Here is an 18211-nt window from a genome sequence, read left to right as displayed (position 1 = left end):
CCCCCATCTCCCCTGTCCCCCATCTCCCCTGTCCCCCATCTCTCCTGTCCCCCATCTCTCCTGTCCCCCATCTCCCCTCTCTCTCCTGTCCCCATCCCCCCTCTCTCCTGTCCCCCATGTTCCTCATCTCCCCTGTCCCCCATCTCCCCTGTCCCCCATCTCTCCTGTCCCCCATCTCCCCTCTCTCTCCTGTCCCCATCCCCCCTCTCTCCTGTCCCCCATGTTCCTCATCTCCCCTGTCCCCCATCTCCCCTGTCCCCCATCTCCCCCATCTCCCCTCGCCTCCATCCCGCAGTGCTGCAGTCACCCCCGCCTGTCTACATCACACGAGCTCCATAGTGTTCATTTCTATACAGACACATGTTGTATCTTCCGCTGTACAGTAATGAGAGGCGCTGGAATGGTAGACTCCACACCCCCCGCAGCTGGCGTGAATGGTCTCTCCCGAGCAGAAAGCCGAGCACAAGGGCAATCACTGGCATTACTGACTCTGATGGCACCGTGACTGGTCGCCGCAGCGCCCGGCCGTGCACGCAGGAGGCGGCTGGAGAGATGGGGACGCTGCAGCACTGAGTCATGAGGAGGAGGCACCGGCGGCCACAGCCAGCGCCGAGCACCGCAGCTGCAGCTCCGCCAGGTAACAGCCGGCCAGGAATGGGGGCTCCCGGCGGCCCCAAACCCGACAATGGGCTTTGTTCATATGTCAGTGTGTGCAGTGTGCATGTGTGTGCAGTGTGCATGTGTGTGCAGTGTGCATGTGTGTGCAGTGTGCATGTGTGTGCAGTGTGCATGTGTGTGCAGTGTGCATGTGTGTGCAGTGTGCATGTGTGTGCAGTGTGCATGTGTGTGCAGTGTGCATGTGTGTGCAGTGTGCATGTGTGTGCAGTGTGCATGTGTGTGCAGCACCTAGGACCGGCACCGGAGACTGCACCGGAGACTGCACATGTATGTAGGGAGCAAGCCCCGCTGTGTGCGCATGTGTCTGCTGTGTACTGTGTGCGGCACCGGGCACATCACAGAAATACAGAGCCACACACCTATATATACGATATATATATATATATATATATATATATATATATATATATATATATATATATATATATATATATATATATATATACCCATATACATACCCATACACACACACGTATATACCCTGGGGAGAGCGGCACACACACACGTACATACATAGACATAGACAAGCTCACTCCTAGATCTATATATACAGTAAATACAAACACTGTATATATATATATATAGTGATTCCGATGTGCACACACATACAGCTTTATATATATACACACTCATTCTGATGTGCACACATATACAGCTTTATATATATATACACACATTCTGATATGCACACACATATACAGCTATATATATATACATACACACATCCTGATGTGCACACACATGCACAGCTATATATATATACACACATTCTGATGTGCACACACATGCACAGCTATATATATATACATACACACATCCTGATGTGCACACACATATACAGTGATGCTGTACGCACAGATATCGGTATGTAATGGCTGTATATGCGCTCAGCGCTCCTGTTATGGATGGATGTGTAGGTTTTCCATGCTCTGTACGGTATATTCCTATACGCACTGGTCTTTGCCATTCCCATGTCTCTTACTCTGTATCATGTCTGTGCATTCCGTATTGTTTCCCCTGACATCCCGCACGGCGTCCGTCCTCGCGCACGCACATGCCGCCCCCCCCCTTTATACCATGCAGTACTATTACTTGGAGCGAGCCATTTTCCACCAATAGCAGAGGATGGAGACAGAGTTAACCCTTTCCGTCTCCACCAGCCGTAGTAAGCCATCCATCCATCCATCGTCATCGTGGTTGCTGATTTTTGCTGCAGGTGGAGCAGGATTTGTGCAGCTCGGAGGCGTAACGCCGCGGTGTTCACGGCTGGGACTCGTTCTGCCGCCTGCCTTTATTTCATTACATTTTCTCCGGGGTTTAAGATCCTCGGCGCCATTGGATTTTAATATTTCCTGGTTTATTGATTGCGGGATTGATTTCCATAGTTACCAGACTATAACAGTAGAGGTCATATAAATTACGGGAATGGCGAAATCATTTTTTTTCAAAATCTGGGACTGCCGAGGATGGCACGCTGGACAGCGCCATGGTATATGTGACGTGTTCCAGTGCGTCACGTCATGGGCAGCATCTATACAGGACACTGGGGCTTTATTGTTCGGGCCATATTTTGCCTTTAAGGCACAAGCAGACGCTCAGAGCGACTTCATTAAAACCTTTACTGTTCAAAGAGACAGTAACTCATAGTGAAGCGTGCAGGCCCATTATAGCCGCCGCCGAGGGTCTGCTCCGTAGTGTTTAAAGCGGTATCTCACCCACAAAAATGTGAAATAAACCCCAAATACCGTAGGTACTAGAAGTTGCCATGAACCACATAGCAGAGGCTAAACTGCAATAGCATTGGGATATTTTTCACATTTTTTTTACTGGAAGTATGTGCCTTCAACACCAAGTGGTTGTAAAAAAAAAAAGTGCACAAGGAGGGGGCCAATATCAAGCTGTCTCCAAAAGCAGAAGAACCCCCAAATAATCATCTCCATCCCCAACCTTCTGAGCCAAGTGGATTTGCAAGGGTGAGGGATTGATGGCCTTACTTCGACAAAGCTTAGGGATACCCCATCTTGCTCCAGGTTGCCAATGTAATGTCCACCAGCAGCCAAATACAAGGTTTGGAGGTTATGAAGGGGTAAGGTTTCTGATGGCCTCTAGCCTCAAAGCTAGAAGGTCCCTGGAAGGGTTAGAGATTGATAACCTTGCTTTGGAGAATCTTAGAGGAGGCCTATCTTGCCCCTACTTTCTGCCTTTACTGTCACCCAGCATCTGCCAAGGTGAGATTTGGCTCCCCCGAAAGGCAATGGTGGTGACCATCAAGGTAAGGTGGCCATGCAAGGTCCAGGTATTGATGGCCTCTCTTTGCCTATATTTGAGAGCCTATTTCTCGCCAGCCATCCACCTGGTCTGCCACTCTAGTGCCGACCAAACGCCAACGTTGAGGATTGGTTCCACCAGAAGTCTGATAAGAAACCAAATATCTCCAGGTCTTAAAGCTGGAAGCCCCTGAAAGCCTCAGGGTGTGGATGGCTTCACTTCTTCTCACCCTCCTATCTACATAGTCTCGTGAGTAGCAGATGCCATCTCCTGAGTTCAGGGGCTGGCATCTACTGGCATTGTAGGCAGCTCTATTTTTTCTCGTCAAACTGGCAAATACCATTGGGAAATCCGGCAGACCCCATTATAGGATAGTGGGGGCCCCTGGTGCCCATCATCCAGAGGCTCCATGAAAGCATTGCTAGTACAAAAGGGCACAAAGCAGATGTGAATGTAAACTGTACAAGTGTGAGGACCTCTATGTACCCCATAAGGGGCCTCTGGGGTGGAGATACCCGATACACAGTATGACCATAGAAATCTATGGTGAGCAGTGATGTACGTCACCCGTAACGCTGCCTGTATGGGGGAGACTGATGTACTGTATATACAGCCCCCCACAGTCTTGACATCATGTCTGGAGACTAATACTGAAGCTCTTTACCAGCCCCTTGTATGTGTATATAGCATTATATACGCTCGCCTCCCCTGTTTTCTGCTTCACATCAATAAAACTTGCAAAGAAAGTGGATGGAATCATTAAGCCACACAAGGGTGACCACAGAAACTCAATTGGTCAGTCACTGCAGCAGCGCAAAGGACATGCACGTCTAAAGTGTTCACATGTAGCAGGGCCGAGCTTGTTAGCTGCAACAGAGCTGAGTGTGTGCAATGCAGCAGAGCAGAGTATCATGGATGCAGCAGAGCAGAGTATCATGCATGTAGCACAGCTGAGGTTGGAAGATGCAGCAGAGTATCCTGGATGTAGCAGAGCTGATGTTGGAAGATGCAGTAGAGTATCATAGATATAGCAGAGCTGAGGTTGGATGATGCAGCAGAGCAGAGTATCGTGGATGCAGCAGAGTTGAGGTTGAAGGATGCAGCAGAGCATTGTTTTGAAATCCTGCAGAATTGAATTTTGAACATTCGGCAGAGCGTAGTTTGGGACATGCGTCGGAGCGGAGTGTGGGACATGCGTCGGAGCGGAGTGTGGGACATGCGTCGGAGCGGAGTGTGGGGCATGCGTCGGAGCGGAGTGTGGGGCATGCGTCGGAGCGGAGTGTGGGGCATGCGTCGGAGCGGAGGGTGGGGCATGCGTCGGAGCGGAGGGTGGGGCATGCGTCGGAGCGGAGCGTGGGGCATGCGTCGGAGCGGAGCGTGGGGCATGCGTCGGAGCGGAGCGTGGGGCATGCGTCGGAGCGGAGCGTGGGGCATGCGTCGGAGCGGAGCGTGGGGCATGCGTCGGAGCGGAGCGTGGGGCATGCGTCGGAGCGGAGCGTGGGGCATGCGTCGGAGCGGAGCGTGGGGCATGCGTCGGAGCGGAGCGTGGGGCATGCGTCGGAGCGGAGCGTGGGGCATGCGTCGGAGCGGAGCGTGGGACATGCGTCGGAGCGGAGCGTGGGGCATGCGTCGGAGCGGAGTGTGGGAGTTGCAGAAGAACTGAGGGGCATATAGCAGAGCTTAGTTTCCGAGATGCAGCAGAGCTGAGTCTGAGAGAGGCAGAGAGTTGGATTTTGGAGAGAGAGCTGAACGGAAAACTGTAGTTAGAGGGATGTAGCAGAGCGGAGTCTGAGAGAGGTAGAGTTGGGTTAGATGAATGTAGCAGAGCTGACTTCGGAGGATGCGCTGCAGTTGTGTGCAGGATGTTCTGATTATGTGAGTGATATAAGTCCATAGGTGCTCAGCGCTTGGGTACTTTGACCTCTGTTTTATATTTATGGTTGAGCTATGGTGATCTGTGGTGTCGGGGCAGCCATGCCCTTCAGCCTCCTTTAACAAGGTAATATGTAATTTATCAAGTTTGTTTCTATTTCCATTCACGTAAAAAACACAAATATGCTGTAATTAGCTAAATAGTCAGAAGAAAGCTATATTTACCTCGATAAACATCTCTCATATAATTTCTTGTCTCTGTCACAGCTCGTCTTGGAGATTTACAAGAAACCTACTTGGAGGTGAGGCATGTCATAGCAGCGATATTCCCATACTAACCCTACAAATCTATATGCCAGGAGATCTCCAAGCGTCTTAGTCATCATGCACAGTGTGCTGGTCTGCTGAAATGAACATGATGAAGACAGAAGCCTCGGGAGAGCGCTCGAACCTGAGGAGCGCCTCGCCCCACCGGAATGCATACAGGACGGAGTTTCAGGCTCTCAAAAGCACCTTCGACAAAACAAAGCCCATTGGGGAAGAGAAACAAAAAAGTGAGGATGAGGTACCCCAAACGCAACAGACGAGGGGACGGAGGTATGGGTCAAATGTCAACAGAATCAAAAACCTGTTCATGCAGATGGGCATGGACCCCACTGAAAATAATGGTGTTCCACCAAGGAAGTCCAAAGGAACACCATCCTCTCCTCCAAGGAGATCAAAGCCCAGAGAGTTTGTGGAAAAGAAGGAAGTACCGGACGTAAAACTCAAGACTACGGTTTCAGAAAGGGTCAGCCGCTTTGACACTTTGGATGGTCCTTGTTATTCCAAGTTTACGGAAACCAGAAAGTTGTTTGAACACAGTACGCAAGACTCGGGGATGAGTAGTCGCTACAATTCCCGGAAGGAAAGACGAGGATCTGGTGAACTTCTAGATGAAGGACGCGGAAGTAAGTCAAATAGGGGGAGCAGTGACTCTTTGGACAGCTTGAGTTCGCGGACGGAGGCTTTGTCTCCAACGGTGAGCCAACTTAGCGCCGTGTTTGAGAACAGCGATTCTCCGAGCCCAAATACCCTGGAGAAAAATGAAAATAGCGAAGAGTATTCGGTAACGGGACATTATCCGCTCAACATTGTCCCTTCTTCTGTGGAAGGTTATGGGCAAAATGAAGACACAAATTCTTGGTCTCCACCAGGGGAGACCGACACGGATATATCTATGGAGAACATGCATCAAAGAAACAAGGCGGGATTACAAGAAGGTGGTCACAACTCCACCAAAGAGGTGAAAAGAGAAAAGAGTGTGGGCTGCAGTACCTCCAATGACAACATACCGGCCATGAATAATCTCATGGATGGTGCTGACAATGGAAGGCACATAGTGAAAAAACATGACCATATAATACAACACAATAACCTGTCTGAAGATTCAGTGAATGCTTTTGATAGGACTAAATCTGGAGAATCTCCGACCCCCGTGGAAAACCATGACAACTTTACAGCCAGTCGTAATCACGGAGCACCCACTTCTAATAACGTTGGGACGAGTATGACCGGTGATTTGAATTGTCTATCGACCATTCAGTCCTACGAACACTCCGATTATAATGTTTACAGAGTCCGCTCACGGTTTAACACAGACTGGGAAGAGACTGAACCTGGCGATGACGACGATAGTGATGAAAATAAGTCTTACGAGCCTGACATGGAATATTACGAGGTACCGGGATTGGCAGAAGAAGAGGAAGTTCCGGCCCAGAGGAAAATTAAATTTAGTAAAGCTCCTATCAAAGTAAGACACAGTTGTTTTTTTTTTTATGTTCGTGATCATTTTTGACACTTTTGTTGACTTTGCGTGAAAGGCTATGCTGACGCTTCCATTTATAACAGGTGCCGTAGAGCGCTGCCCAATCTTTTGTACCGATGCCAGACAGACTGCAGTGACTTATTCAAGGGTCCGGCCAGATCCATGTGGTTTCTGTCATAAATAGTGTAGTATACAGTGTTATTCTTTAGACCTAGTTTACGGAGTCTGCCGATAGAGGCTCTGAACGGCAATGTGAACAGACCCCCCAAGTCCTAATGTGTTTGAAGGGGTTGAATGTAATTAGTAAAGTGGTTCCCTTTTCCCAGTAATAGGGGCCTCTGTTTTTGAAGACCTTTTTCCTAATCTTGATTAACCCCTTTAAGTGTAAGGGAATTATGTGAATTTCTTGATAATTGTTGTTATGGATGTTTTTCCCATATAGACTTAGGAAGTGTTACACAAGTTAAAGGGAACCTCTCAGCAGAATTGTGTACAGTAACTACAGACAGTGTCTGGTCGGCACCGTTATACTGATTACAATGATACCTGGTGATGAAATCCATCTTGTGGTTGTTGTGTAATCTTTATTTTCAGTTTTAGGGTTATTACGAACATGAAAAGTTGGCATCTCCATGATGACTTATGGATTGGTGGGGTCTGCCCTCTTGACATCCTTGACATCCCCATGTGTCTCTGACTGGTGACTTGAATTATCTATCGACCGTTCAGTCCTACGAACACTCTGATAATGATAATGTTTACATTAAAAGTTTTCCCCTACCAGATTGTTAAGGGATTACTTATGGTTTGGTGAGGTACAACCGCTGGGACCATTCACAGATCCCAAGAACGGGGCCACCATTGAAATGTGGTCACTTCCTTTCATTCTCTTTAGGACTTCTGTAGTTAGTGCTCCATTCTAATAGGGAACTTTAGAGCCCCGTTCTTGGGATTGTTGGGGGTCTCAGCAGACCACTTCTAGATACCTTTTTGGGAACCTTTGTGATGCATGTCTCCAATCCCATATCATTAGGTTGGAATTCTGGAAAAATCTTGAAGACAAAATCCTGTAGATGCTTAAAATTTCTCTTGTTCTGGCTGCTATTTTTGGAAATAATGGCAAGTAAATCAGATAGAACTAACTAACCTCTAAATCCGCCCAGACATCAGGGGTGCTGCTACAGGAGGTGCGAGTTTTGAAGTTTAACCCTGGCCTTGGTGCTTCCGGGTGCCCAGAAATGGCCCTTGGAAGGTAGTTACGATTCTGCCACACAAGGATCGATTGTTTTTCTTGTGCTAGTTTGGAGATCAGACATCTGACCATTTGTGGGGGGCAATCAGAAGCTCTTGAGATCACCACACAAAAGAGATCATTGATTGAGCTCTTCCTTTTAGAGAGTGTCCAGATGTCTCACCACCAATTCAGTGTCAAGTGAGACATCTGGACATCTATGACCATCTGCCAAGTACAGGGTGATTCACTCACTACTTTACTCGGAGAAATTGCTGTAACTTCAAAAAGAGATGGTGGACCATACTGAAATGTGGACTGTACATACAGGTGCTTATCACAAAATCAGAATATCATCAAAAAGTTAATTTATTTCAATTCTTCAATACAAAAGTGAAACTCCTATATTTATATAGAGTCATTACAAACAGAGCGATCTATTTCAAGTGTTTATTTCTGTTAATGTTGATGATTATGGCTTACAGCCAATGAAAACCCAAATGTCAATAAATATCTCAGTTAATTAAAATACTTTATAACACCAGCTTGAAAAATTATTTTAAAATCATAAATGTTGGCCTACTGAAATGTATGTTCAGTAAATGCACTCAATACTTGGTCGGGGCTCCTTTTGCATCAACGACTGCATTAATGCGGCGTGGCATGGAGGCGATCAGCCTGTGGCACTGCTGAGGGGTTATGGAAGCCCAGGTTGCTTTGATAGCTTCCTTCAGCTTGTCTGCACTGTTGGGTCTGGTGTCTCTCATCTTCCTCTTGAAAATACCCTATAGATTCTCTCACCCATCCTCTGTAGACTGTGAGCCCTCGCGGGCAGGTCCTCTCTCCTGTACTTGTTTGTGCCCTGTTTTACTCATGTTTATTGTACTTGTCTATATTTGCCCCTTTCACATGTAAAGCGCCATGGAATAACTGGCACTATATAAATGTGTAATAATAATAATAATAATAATAATCATCATCATCAAAAAGTTAATTTATTTCAGTTCGCAATGCAAAAAGTGAAACTCATATAGTCATTACAGAGTGATCTATTTCAAGTGTTTATTTCTGTTAATGTCGATGATTATGGCTTAGATTATATTCTAATTCTGTGAGAAGCACCTGTATTTTTGGTTCATGAGAAGTGAGATTGCAATGAATCATAGTGACTGCACCGAGAAACATCCCTGCATTGAGTGGTCTTGTTGACTTGTTGCCCGCCGGTCGTCTGCACTATGAGATAGACTTGCTGCGCGCTTCTCTGCGTGTCGGTAGGTTACGTGCGGTGCTTGTATTTCACTCTTGCCTAATTCCTTCTTCATAATGTACATATACAGTTTGGAGGAGCGCGATTTCATTGTGAAAACTTATTGGAGAACTGAGTCCTTAAAGAGGTTCCAAAGTGAGTTTCTAAAGAAGTTTGGAGGTCAAAATCTGCCTTCCAAACCGTGGAGTGAAGCTTTCTTTGATGACCGAGTAATTTCCAAGGGACTGTGGCCACCAAAATCGTCTTGATATAACGCCTCTGGGGTCATATGAAGGGTCAGGTGTACAGTAACAAGCCACGAACATTACAGGTGCTCAGAGAGAACATACAGCGAGAAATTCAGGCAATGACCCCAGACCTCCTGCAGAATATATTCAACAATATGGAATGGTGCGTACAGGCATGCTTGGATGTGACCGGTGGACATTTTTAACATCTGCTTTAAAACATCAGTTTCTCATGAACTAAGTTATGTACAGTCCAAATTTCAGTACGATAAATCGTTTCTTCTAGAAGTTACAGCAATTTTTTCCTCCGGCTAAAGTAGCAAGTGAATCACACTGTAGAATTTTTTACCAGAACGATATTTTTATTTTCGCGGCAAATGTTCTTTAATTCTTCCGACAAAGTTCTGCAATTCTGAAAAAAAAGATTTCTCCCAAAGTTTTCAAAAAAAGGAAAGTGGAAGATCTTTGGATTAGTGGTGGAAAGTCCTGGTGGTCTCTTGCCACGTTTTGTGGTGTTTGTATGTGTGTTTTACATATAGAAGCTGTGGAAACATTTCTTAGTGGTTGTTTTATAGGTTTTGCTCCATGTCTTCAAGCATCACTTTAAACCCGGAATTTACTATCTCAAATATGAAGACAAAACAGAGTGTAGAGAGTTTACCCGGTGTATCGTGTTTCCTCGTGAGTCATTCTGTAATGTTGCTTCTACAGTTACAGCTTTTATGTTATGTGCCACGCAAGGTGATCCCTGGCAAAGAAGAAAAAACGGATCACTTTTTAGTAGGTTTATATGGAGTTTTGCTCAGAAAAATGGCATTAATTCATTAATTAAATGGTCAAAAGACCCTCTTACCAACTATAGACCTGGTGGATACCAATTTGGCATCCTTACGTCGGACATCATTATACTTTTTTTATACCTTCTGAGCTTTTCTTAGTTGCCTGCTGCAAAAGTTGTTTAGTGCACGGTATGAAATGTGTAGGCATGTTGAAGACGATATGCATGCTATGCATTGTCATACATTGGGTTACGATAAGGTCATTTGTTGTGACATTTTCCCGACATGAGAGACGAAAATAAAATTTGTACCGTTATTTTAAAAAGTTCAACGATGTTAAAAAAAATATAAGAAATAGGGAGGTCCTCAGTCCATGATCCTCATTTCTTGGTCAGGTTGGAGAGCGATTACAAAGAGCATCTCTTGCTCTGGAGGACCTCTCCTGTCCCAGAGGACTTTAATAGACAATGATGTGTAGTAATTAATTTCCCCTGTGGTGGCGCTGCAGGAAATTGTATCAGGTTTCTTCACGGATTACAGCGGATCAATGGGGGTCTCAGCGAGGAGGGGAGACACTTTGTGATTAGCTTGAGGAACTCTACTAATGATACAAAGTGAAGAAGGAAATTTTTCATTACAAACCTCCTCACGATACTGATTGAAAGTCATATAAACCTGAGGTTATTGCATAGAAGGAGATACAAGTCGATGTCATCACATTGTTTTCTTCCCGTAGAATCTTTGACACAAATTCCACCATAAAATAAACTGTTGTCTGTATGTTAAAGTGCAGCGCGGAGATCACGGTCCTCTCCGGCTTCCATACACATAGCCGGGGGTGTCAGTGTATTGTCTCCAACAATTAACGTCGTTGGAAACAGATTCATTTTCCTGTGGGGTCTATAAAGAACACAAAATGATTTGTTGCCCCTTTATGACTTTTGTGCTTTAAAAAAAAAAAAATGTTTATAGGATTTTATACGGTAGTTCGTACTTTGGTTTGCAGCATTAATCGTAGCTTAGTTGCTACCTACCTGCCTGTTGTGACCGATGCCGATCTCCACCAGCGATCTCACAGACCACTCCTGGTGATTCAGCTGACGTCGCATCGACAGAGCAGCGGCTTCTCTTCCACTCCACTCTGTTGACTGGATGTGACTGCCGACGCATGTCATGCTGATTGCAATCCAGCTTCCTACTGCCTAACTGCAGGGAGCCAGCGGTCAATCAGCATGACGTTGGCTGTCGCGCCCCATCGACAAAAGGTAGCCCAGAACAGGAAGAGCTGCTCTATTGATGTGGAGGAGTTGAATAGCTGGCAGGACCTCTATCATTGACATCATTGAGACCAACAATGAATATAGGCACCATCATTTCTATATGCCTTGGTTTGTAGATCAGCAGATTTGGCAAACCAGGAAACTTAGATTCTGATCCTAAGATGCTATCTCTCCCCCGATCCTCTACCAGACCCTTGAACATCTATGGTACCTGAGTATCTCCTGCGGAAACAAAAGTATTTGAAGGGTTTCTGAGGGATGTTATTCTGGATTATCTCAATGAGAATAACTGTTTAACTCCATATCAGCATGGGTTTATGAGAAATCGCTCCTGTCAAACCAATCTAATCAGTTTTTATGAAGAGGTAAGCTATAGGCTGGACCACGGTGAGTCATTGGACGTGGTATATCTCGATTTTTCCAAAGCGTTTGATACCGTGCCGCACAAGAGGTTGGTACACAAAATGAGAATGCTTGGTCTGGGGGAAAATGTGTGTAAATGGGTTAGTAACTGGCTTAGTGATAGAAAGCAGAGGGTGGTTATAAATGGTATAGTCTCTAACTGGGTCGCTGTGACCAGTGGGGTACCGCAGGGGTCAGTATTGGGACCTGTTCTCTTCAACATATTCATTAATGATCTGGTAGAAGGTTTACACAGTAAAATATCGATATTTGCAGATGATACAAAACTATGTAAAGCAGTTAATACAAGAGAAGATAGTATTCTGCTACAGATGGATCTGGATAAGTTGGAAACTTGGGCTGAAAGGTGGCAGATGAGGTTTAACAATGATAAATGTAAGGTTATACACATGGGAAGAAGGAATCAATATCACCATTACACACTGAACGGGAAACCACTGGGTAAATCTGACAGGGAGAAGGACTTGGGGATCCTAGTTAATGATAAACTTACCTGGAGCAGCCAGTGCCAGGCAGCAGCTGCCAAGGCAAACAGGATCATGGGGTGCATTAAAAGAGGTCTGGATACACATGATGAGAGCATTATACTGCCTCTGTACAAATCCCTAGCTAGACCGCACATGGAGTACTGTGTCCAGTTTTGGGCACCGGTGCTCAGGAAGGATATAATGGAACTAGAGAGAGTACAAGGGAGGGCAACAAAATTAATAAAGGGGATGGGAGAACTATAATACCCAGATAGATTAGCGAAATTAGGATTATTTAGTCTAGAAAAAAGACGACTGAGGGGCGATCTAATAACCATGTATAAGTATATAAGGGGACAATACAAATATCTCGCTGAGGATCTGTTTATACCAAGGAAGGTGACGGGCACAAGGGGGCATTCTTTGCGTCTGGAGGAGAGAAGGTTTTTCCACCAACATAGAAGAGGATTCTTTACTGTTAGGGCAGTGAGAATCTGGAATTGCTTGCCTGAGGAGGTGGTGATGGCGAACTCAGTCGAGGGGTTCAAGAGAGGCCTGGATGTCTTCCTGGAGCAGAACAATATTGTATCATACAATTATTAGGTTCTGTAGAAGGACGTAGATCTGGGGATTTATTATGATGGAATATAGGCTGAACTGGATAGACAAATGTCTTTTTTCGGCCTTACTAACTATGTTACTATGTTACTATGAGGAATAAATTTATACTGCCCAATCCTACTCACACCTTACTATAAACTATGTTTGTAGGAATTTTACTCACGCTTGAATTGGGGTTTTCATTCATAACCTCAAAGCGTTGATACCAAGACTGTCCGATGGACCCCATGAAATTTCACCGGGGTTCTAAATTAAGTTTCTGAAGACATTTATCACCAGGAAGAATGCAAAAAAAATCCTTTATTGCTCCATAGATGTAATAAAATACAGCAACATTTCAATCCCAAATGTCTTTTTTTCTTTTTTGAGCTTGAAAAAGACCATTGTGGTTAAACGTTGCATCTTATTACATCTATTGAGCAGTAAAGGATTTTTTCTATATTCTTCTTGGTGAGCGACGTCTTCAGAAACTGAATTTTTGGATCAGTACCTAGTGGATTTCTCGGACAAATTTGGACTGTCGCTCCATAGGCCCTGGATGGGCTGTGGAAAAAAATACTTTTTGTAAATCCCAATGGGGTGTCGTCAGCATGTCCAGCATTTTCAAGAAATGGTATTCAAAGGATATAAATACAACCTGAAAGTGCCAATATACATTAGATAAATGTTGACCAACCTTTTCAATTTTAGCAGCTCTAGCCACCCATCAAATATGTTTTAGGATGCAGAGTTTGGTAGACGTGGTGAATTTCTACATGTCCAATCCTTTTGTTCTTTTAGAAGAAAACTTCCATGGGCATCTGGCAGCAGCTTACTCCCCTCTAATTAAACGCGTGAAAACTTGGGCATCGGGAGGAATGCCGGTGGTCCAAACCTTTTGGTGGACATCTATCTAATTGTTTAACCTCCTTATTTTTACAAAGTGGGCCACGTTCATAGATCTAATGAATACAATACTACATGGTCTTTGTAGACCAATGATTTTTTATACTTTTGGGTAGATCGTAGTTGGCAATGTCCCGGTGTGTTCAAGAGCCATGGTAACATCTAGAGAAGTAGAAGCTATCTCTCTTAACCATTAGGTGTCATCATGAATTACATGTTTGCATCCCATGCAATGTTTTCAAGAACCACAATTGGGAAAAACTGACCTATGCAAGCTTTTCTGCATGTTTCGACTCCCCTGTAAGGCCGATAACGAGACTTCTTAGATGGAGCATCTCACAACCTGCTCATGCACACCTACTTTGCTTGCATAAAATTTTGCCTAAATGTTGACTATAACATAAGATCTGAAGAAGGCGCGACGAGAAGAAATGAAAAGAGACGCAATTAAAAAGTTAAAAGTGTGTTTCATCGAAACCTTCAAAGTACTGAGATGTCATTTCAATGACAAGGCAAAAGCTTGCACTAAGCATTACAATAACGACACAACTCCAAGCCCGGTTGTCAATCATGTCTTGGCCAGGCTTATACTTACTTATCACAGCGGGAAGGACAGCCCCGAGATAATAATACAGTCTGTCCAGGGTGTAACCTTGTCAGTGACTTCAGGCTTGTATAGGACAACCCTACTGAGCTGACGTACGGAGAGGATAAATTATTTTAGGCCAGATATTATAATTGAGTTATTTTCCCACCACTTGTTTCTGCAGGTTATGGCTGCATTGTGCTCCATGGGTCGTCAAGAGCAAATAAAAGACCTTCCCGTAGGCAGCATGTGCTGTATTGATCCTGGTTTGCTGCCAGCATTTGCATTTCTGTTCTGTAGATAACTTCAGACTTGTAAGGGCTTGTAAAGTGAGATTTAGATGCTTGGTGCGCTTATATAATTCCCACAAATGGAAGGTGGAGCATGTATTATTGTATAGTATCACTTAGGATCTGTTCACACTGTCATTAGAGGCTTCATTGGCAGTCTCAGAAAGAATTATCCCGCATACATTTCAGCCTAAAAACTCTTTAAGTACAGGGAAAAGGGGTCCGGCTATGGGGTCCAATAGGATCCCTCTCCAGTTGTAGATGAGGAGTACCGTAATTAGTGAGGGAGTAATGGAATAGTTATTGTATGTTACTGGGGAAAAGGGGAAAAGACTCAAGGGACGTAGCAGAGACCAAAATAGTAATCAATTTTTTTAAGTCCCGAACTCACTGTTAAAAGGGTTATTCCTTCTGACACAAGTTGCCACCTATATGGGGGTAGGGGTCTAGCTATGGGGTCCAACAGGGTCCCTCCCCAATCCTAGATGAACAGTGATTAGTGGGGGAGCAATGGAAACTTTAATATAGATTACTAGAGAAAAGGAAAAAAAACCTCAAGGGATGTAACAGAGACCAAATTAACCATCAACTTTTCAAGTATCGAAGTCACTAATGTTAAAAGGCTAATTCCTTCTGATGCAAGTTACCACCTATCTAGGGGTAGGGGTCTGACTATGGGGTCCAACAGGGTCCCTCTCCAATTATAGAAGAAAAGTGATTAGTGCGGGAGCAATGGAAAGTTTAATGTCCAGTAGATTACTGTAGAAAAGGGAAAAAGACTCAAGGGACGTAGCAGAGACCAAAATAACCATCAACTTTTAAAGTCCCAAACTCACTAATGTTAAAATGGTAATTCCTTCTGACACCAGTTACCACCTGTCTGGTGCTGATAGATGGGGATCTGACCACTGGGACCCCTACTGATTTCAACAACTACGCTCTTAAATGTCCCACTGAAACGGAGAGGTGATTGGACGTGAGTGTCACTGCATTGTCTATTATTTTAGGATCTGCTGGAGATAGCAAAAAGCTGTACTTCGCTACCCCCGGCAGTCCCGTAGACAGTAAATGGAGCAGTGGCACACATTCGTCAATTCAGAGCCCCATTATAAGGATCGGTGGGAGTCCCGTGGTAAGATGAATATTTGCAATCCATGGAAATAATTTGGTCCTCTACAAGGGGAGCCTCTCTTCGTAGCATTTAGATGGGGATCCCGAACAGATGATACACCCCCATTTAGATGGGGATCCCGAACAGATGATACACCCCCATTTAATCCATACACTTATCCACCCCAATTTTGAAATTGATGATACTCTGAAGATTGATGCAGCATTTTCGAGCTGGTGCCCCATCTGTGGGACTTTTGCAACCTCTACAATTATAATCGTTGGACATTTTGTGCTTTTCCCTTTTTTCAATATTTTTTTTGTGGTATAAAAGTGAATGCTAAAATGTCTTGAGCTCATTTTTGAAAGTAATAATTTGCCTGGTGCCAGGTAATTGGTGATTGCCGGCTCATGGGTGCCGGATATACAAGGATATATTGTAGTTTTATTTGTCGTTTTATGTCTCCCCTCGCCATTGACATACTCGTTTGCGTGGAGTTGACCATCTCCTCGGCTTTGCGGTACATATTCATGAATGCTAATGAGAATGTGAAGCGCGGGAGCATGCTAATTTGTGTTTTTAGCAAATTGCACACATATTGTATAGATTCCTGGTTGTCACTGGAGATTTCACGGCCACCAAGACGACCGCCGGCAGCAACGGCAGGCAATTTCTTTTGTACCTAATGTATTGTAGCTGTAAGACCTGCCAATATCTATTCATTCAACACCAATACGGAGGCGTCCAGTCCTAATCTCTTTCGCCTACAAATCTTTCAGGAGGATCCTTCTAACTGGCGATAGGAGTATATCCATAAAATCCCCGTCATGACCTCTTGGCGTAAAAAAAAAAAAAATAGCAATTACGGCTGAAAAAAAATACAAAAACGAGCCCCGCACCCCTCCTGTTTTCACTTAGCAAATTAACTTGCAAAATTCGGCAGCCGTTATTAACCTCCTTTATGGAAAATAAACAGATGGGGCTTTGTTGTCGCTCATTAGATACAGTGTTCTCGGCAGAGATTGTCATATTCTTCATCGGTCACATGAAGCCGCTTAATATTTACCCCTCCGGAAAAAAAATACAAGCATTTTCCTCTCCATTCTCCAGGGTCGGAGAACAGGAGCTGCTGAATTGCTCTCTATTTATTTATTTATTTTTTTGCTGCTTGGAATCAATATCCTGTATAAATTTCCCACGAGGTGCGGAGCTGAGAGCGGAGATGTCAACGGGACCTATTTGCTAGCAGGAGAGCTGCCATGTTGGTTTCTTGTAAGACGTTCGTCAGTAGCGCAAGATCACTTAGAAGGAGCGCAGCTTCCGGGATGTCGGATTTATCATGGAAATTAAGGTTGCAAAGGGAATCGGGAAAAAAATCTTTCCGTTGTGGAGGATGAATCCTAAAAGTAAAAACCAAGTGATCACAAATGTTTTTTTAGTACATAGGGCGGATTTTCCTGCTGCAAAATCTGCATGCGCATCGTGCCAAATCTGCCATGGATTTCACTCCTTTTCTACACCAGATATCTGCGCTGGAAAATGTCGCCCAAATGATTGTAATCCACACAGAAAATCAGCATTTCTGGCACCAGAGGACATAATTTTGCGGCCATATTTTATATTTTGTGTTCTAGCTGCAGATTCATCTCGACCGACTGTTTCATGACCAAAACTGGACATTTTTGACAGTTAGTTGTGTTTTGGAGACCCGCTGTCGGACTGCAAATCGTGACCAGAAAATACGCCTGGGATACCGTGTGAATCTGGCCTAAATCCTCACAATATTTCACCTATCAATCATGATCAACCATTTTGGAAGTGATGGTGGAACTTTTCCAGTCACCTATCTGGTTACAAACATGCACATACAGGTCCCAACTCTCTTTTTTTCCTGTTCGTTCCCCTACTTCGTGCCCACACGACAATCTGCACGCATCCGGAGTATTCGCTCCTTTTTTGTTGTGAGGCCACATTCGCAAGCACAAATTTCTCCGCCACGGATTTGAGATACGGCGGTATAAAAATCTTTAATGGCTGATAACAGGGAACAATGAAATTCTAAGGAAGGTGACCATTATTACTATGCTTCTCGTTACTCTTCTCCTGCCCGACACTCTCATGTTCACACTATTTCAATCTCGGCATCTGTCTAGTACGGGAATAACCTTGGGCTGACCCATCATTCTTCGTTACGGCCCATCTGCTCATATCCCGCCACTGGCATCGCGTATTTCCAGTGCTTTTGAGGGGAATGAACAATCGTTTTCGGTTTGTCACATTCGTAGGCCAACCGTGTTGGTCTTTCATAGAACGTGCCGGCTTCTGTGAGTTGTACAAGGCGGCGATCAGGGATTTTTGAGGATTCTGTGGTTGATGCGCTATCCAGGAGACAGGTCCGGCATTATTGGGTCAGTAACCG

At 44.6% G+C, this 18211-nt stretch overlaps 1 protein-coding gene across 2 annotated transcripts in view; it reads left to right on the top strand.

Annotated features, from left to right (window-relative positions):
• Positions 1-480: 480 nt before the first annotated feature.
• Positions 481-18211, top strand: part of PPP1R9A (protein phosphatase 1 regulatory subunit 9A) — a 167787-nt gene continuing 150056 nt past the window's right edge. For both annotated transcript variants that reach the window (XM_069729374.1, XM_069729375.1), the window contains exons 1-2: positions 481-637; positions 5086-6610. In XM_069729374.1, coding sequence (XP_069585475.1) covers positions 5228-6610 — 1383 coding nt within the window. In that variant the 5' untranslated portion in view covers positions 481-637; positions 5086-5227. The remainder of the gene's footprint in view (positions 638-5085; positions 6611-18211) is intronic.

The sequence above is a fragment of the Ranitomeya imitator genome, chromosome 6 (assembly GCF_032444005.1).
Source record: "Ranitomeya imitator isolate aRanImi1 chromosome 6, aRanImi1.pri, whole genome shotgun sequence".
Lineage (NCBI taxonomy): Eukaryota > Metazoa > Chordata > Amphibia > Anura > Dendrobatidae > Ranitomeya > Ranitomeya imitator.
Note: the sequence above shows the minus strand (reverse complement) of the source record. Positions and strands in the feature narration are given on the sequence as shown.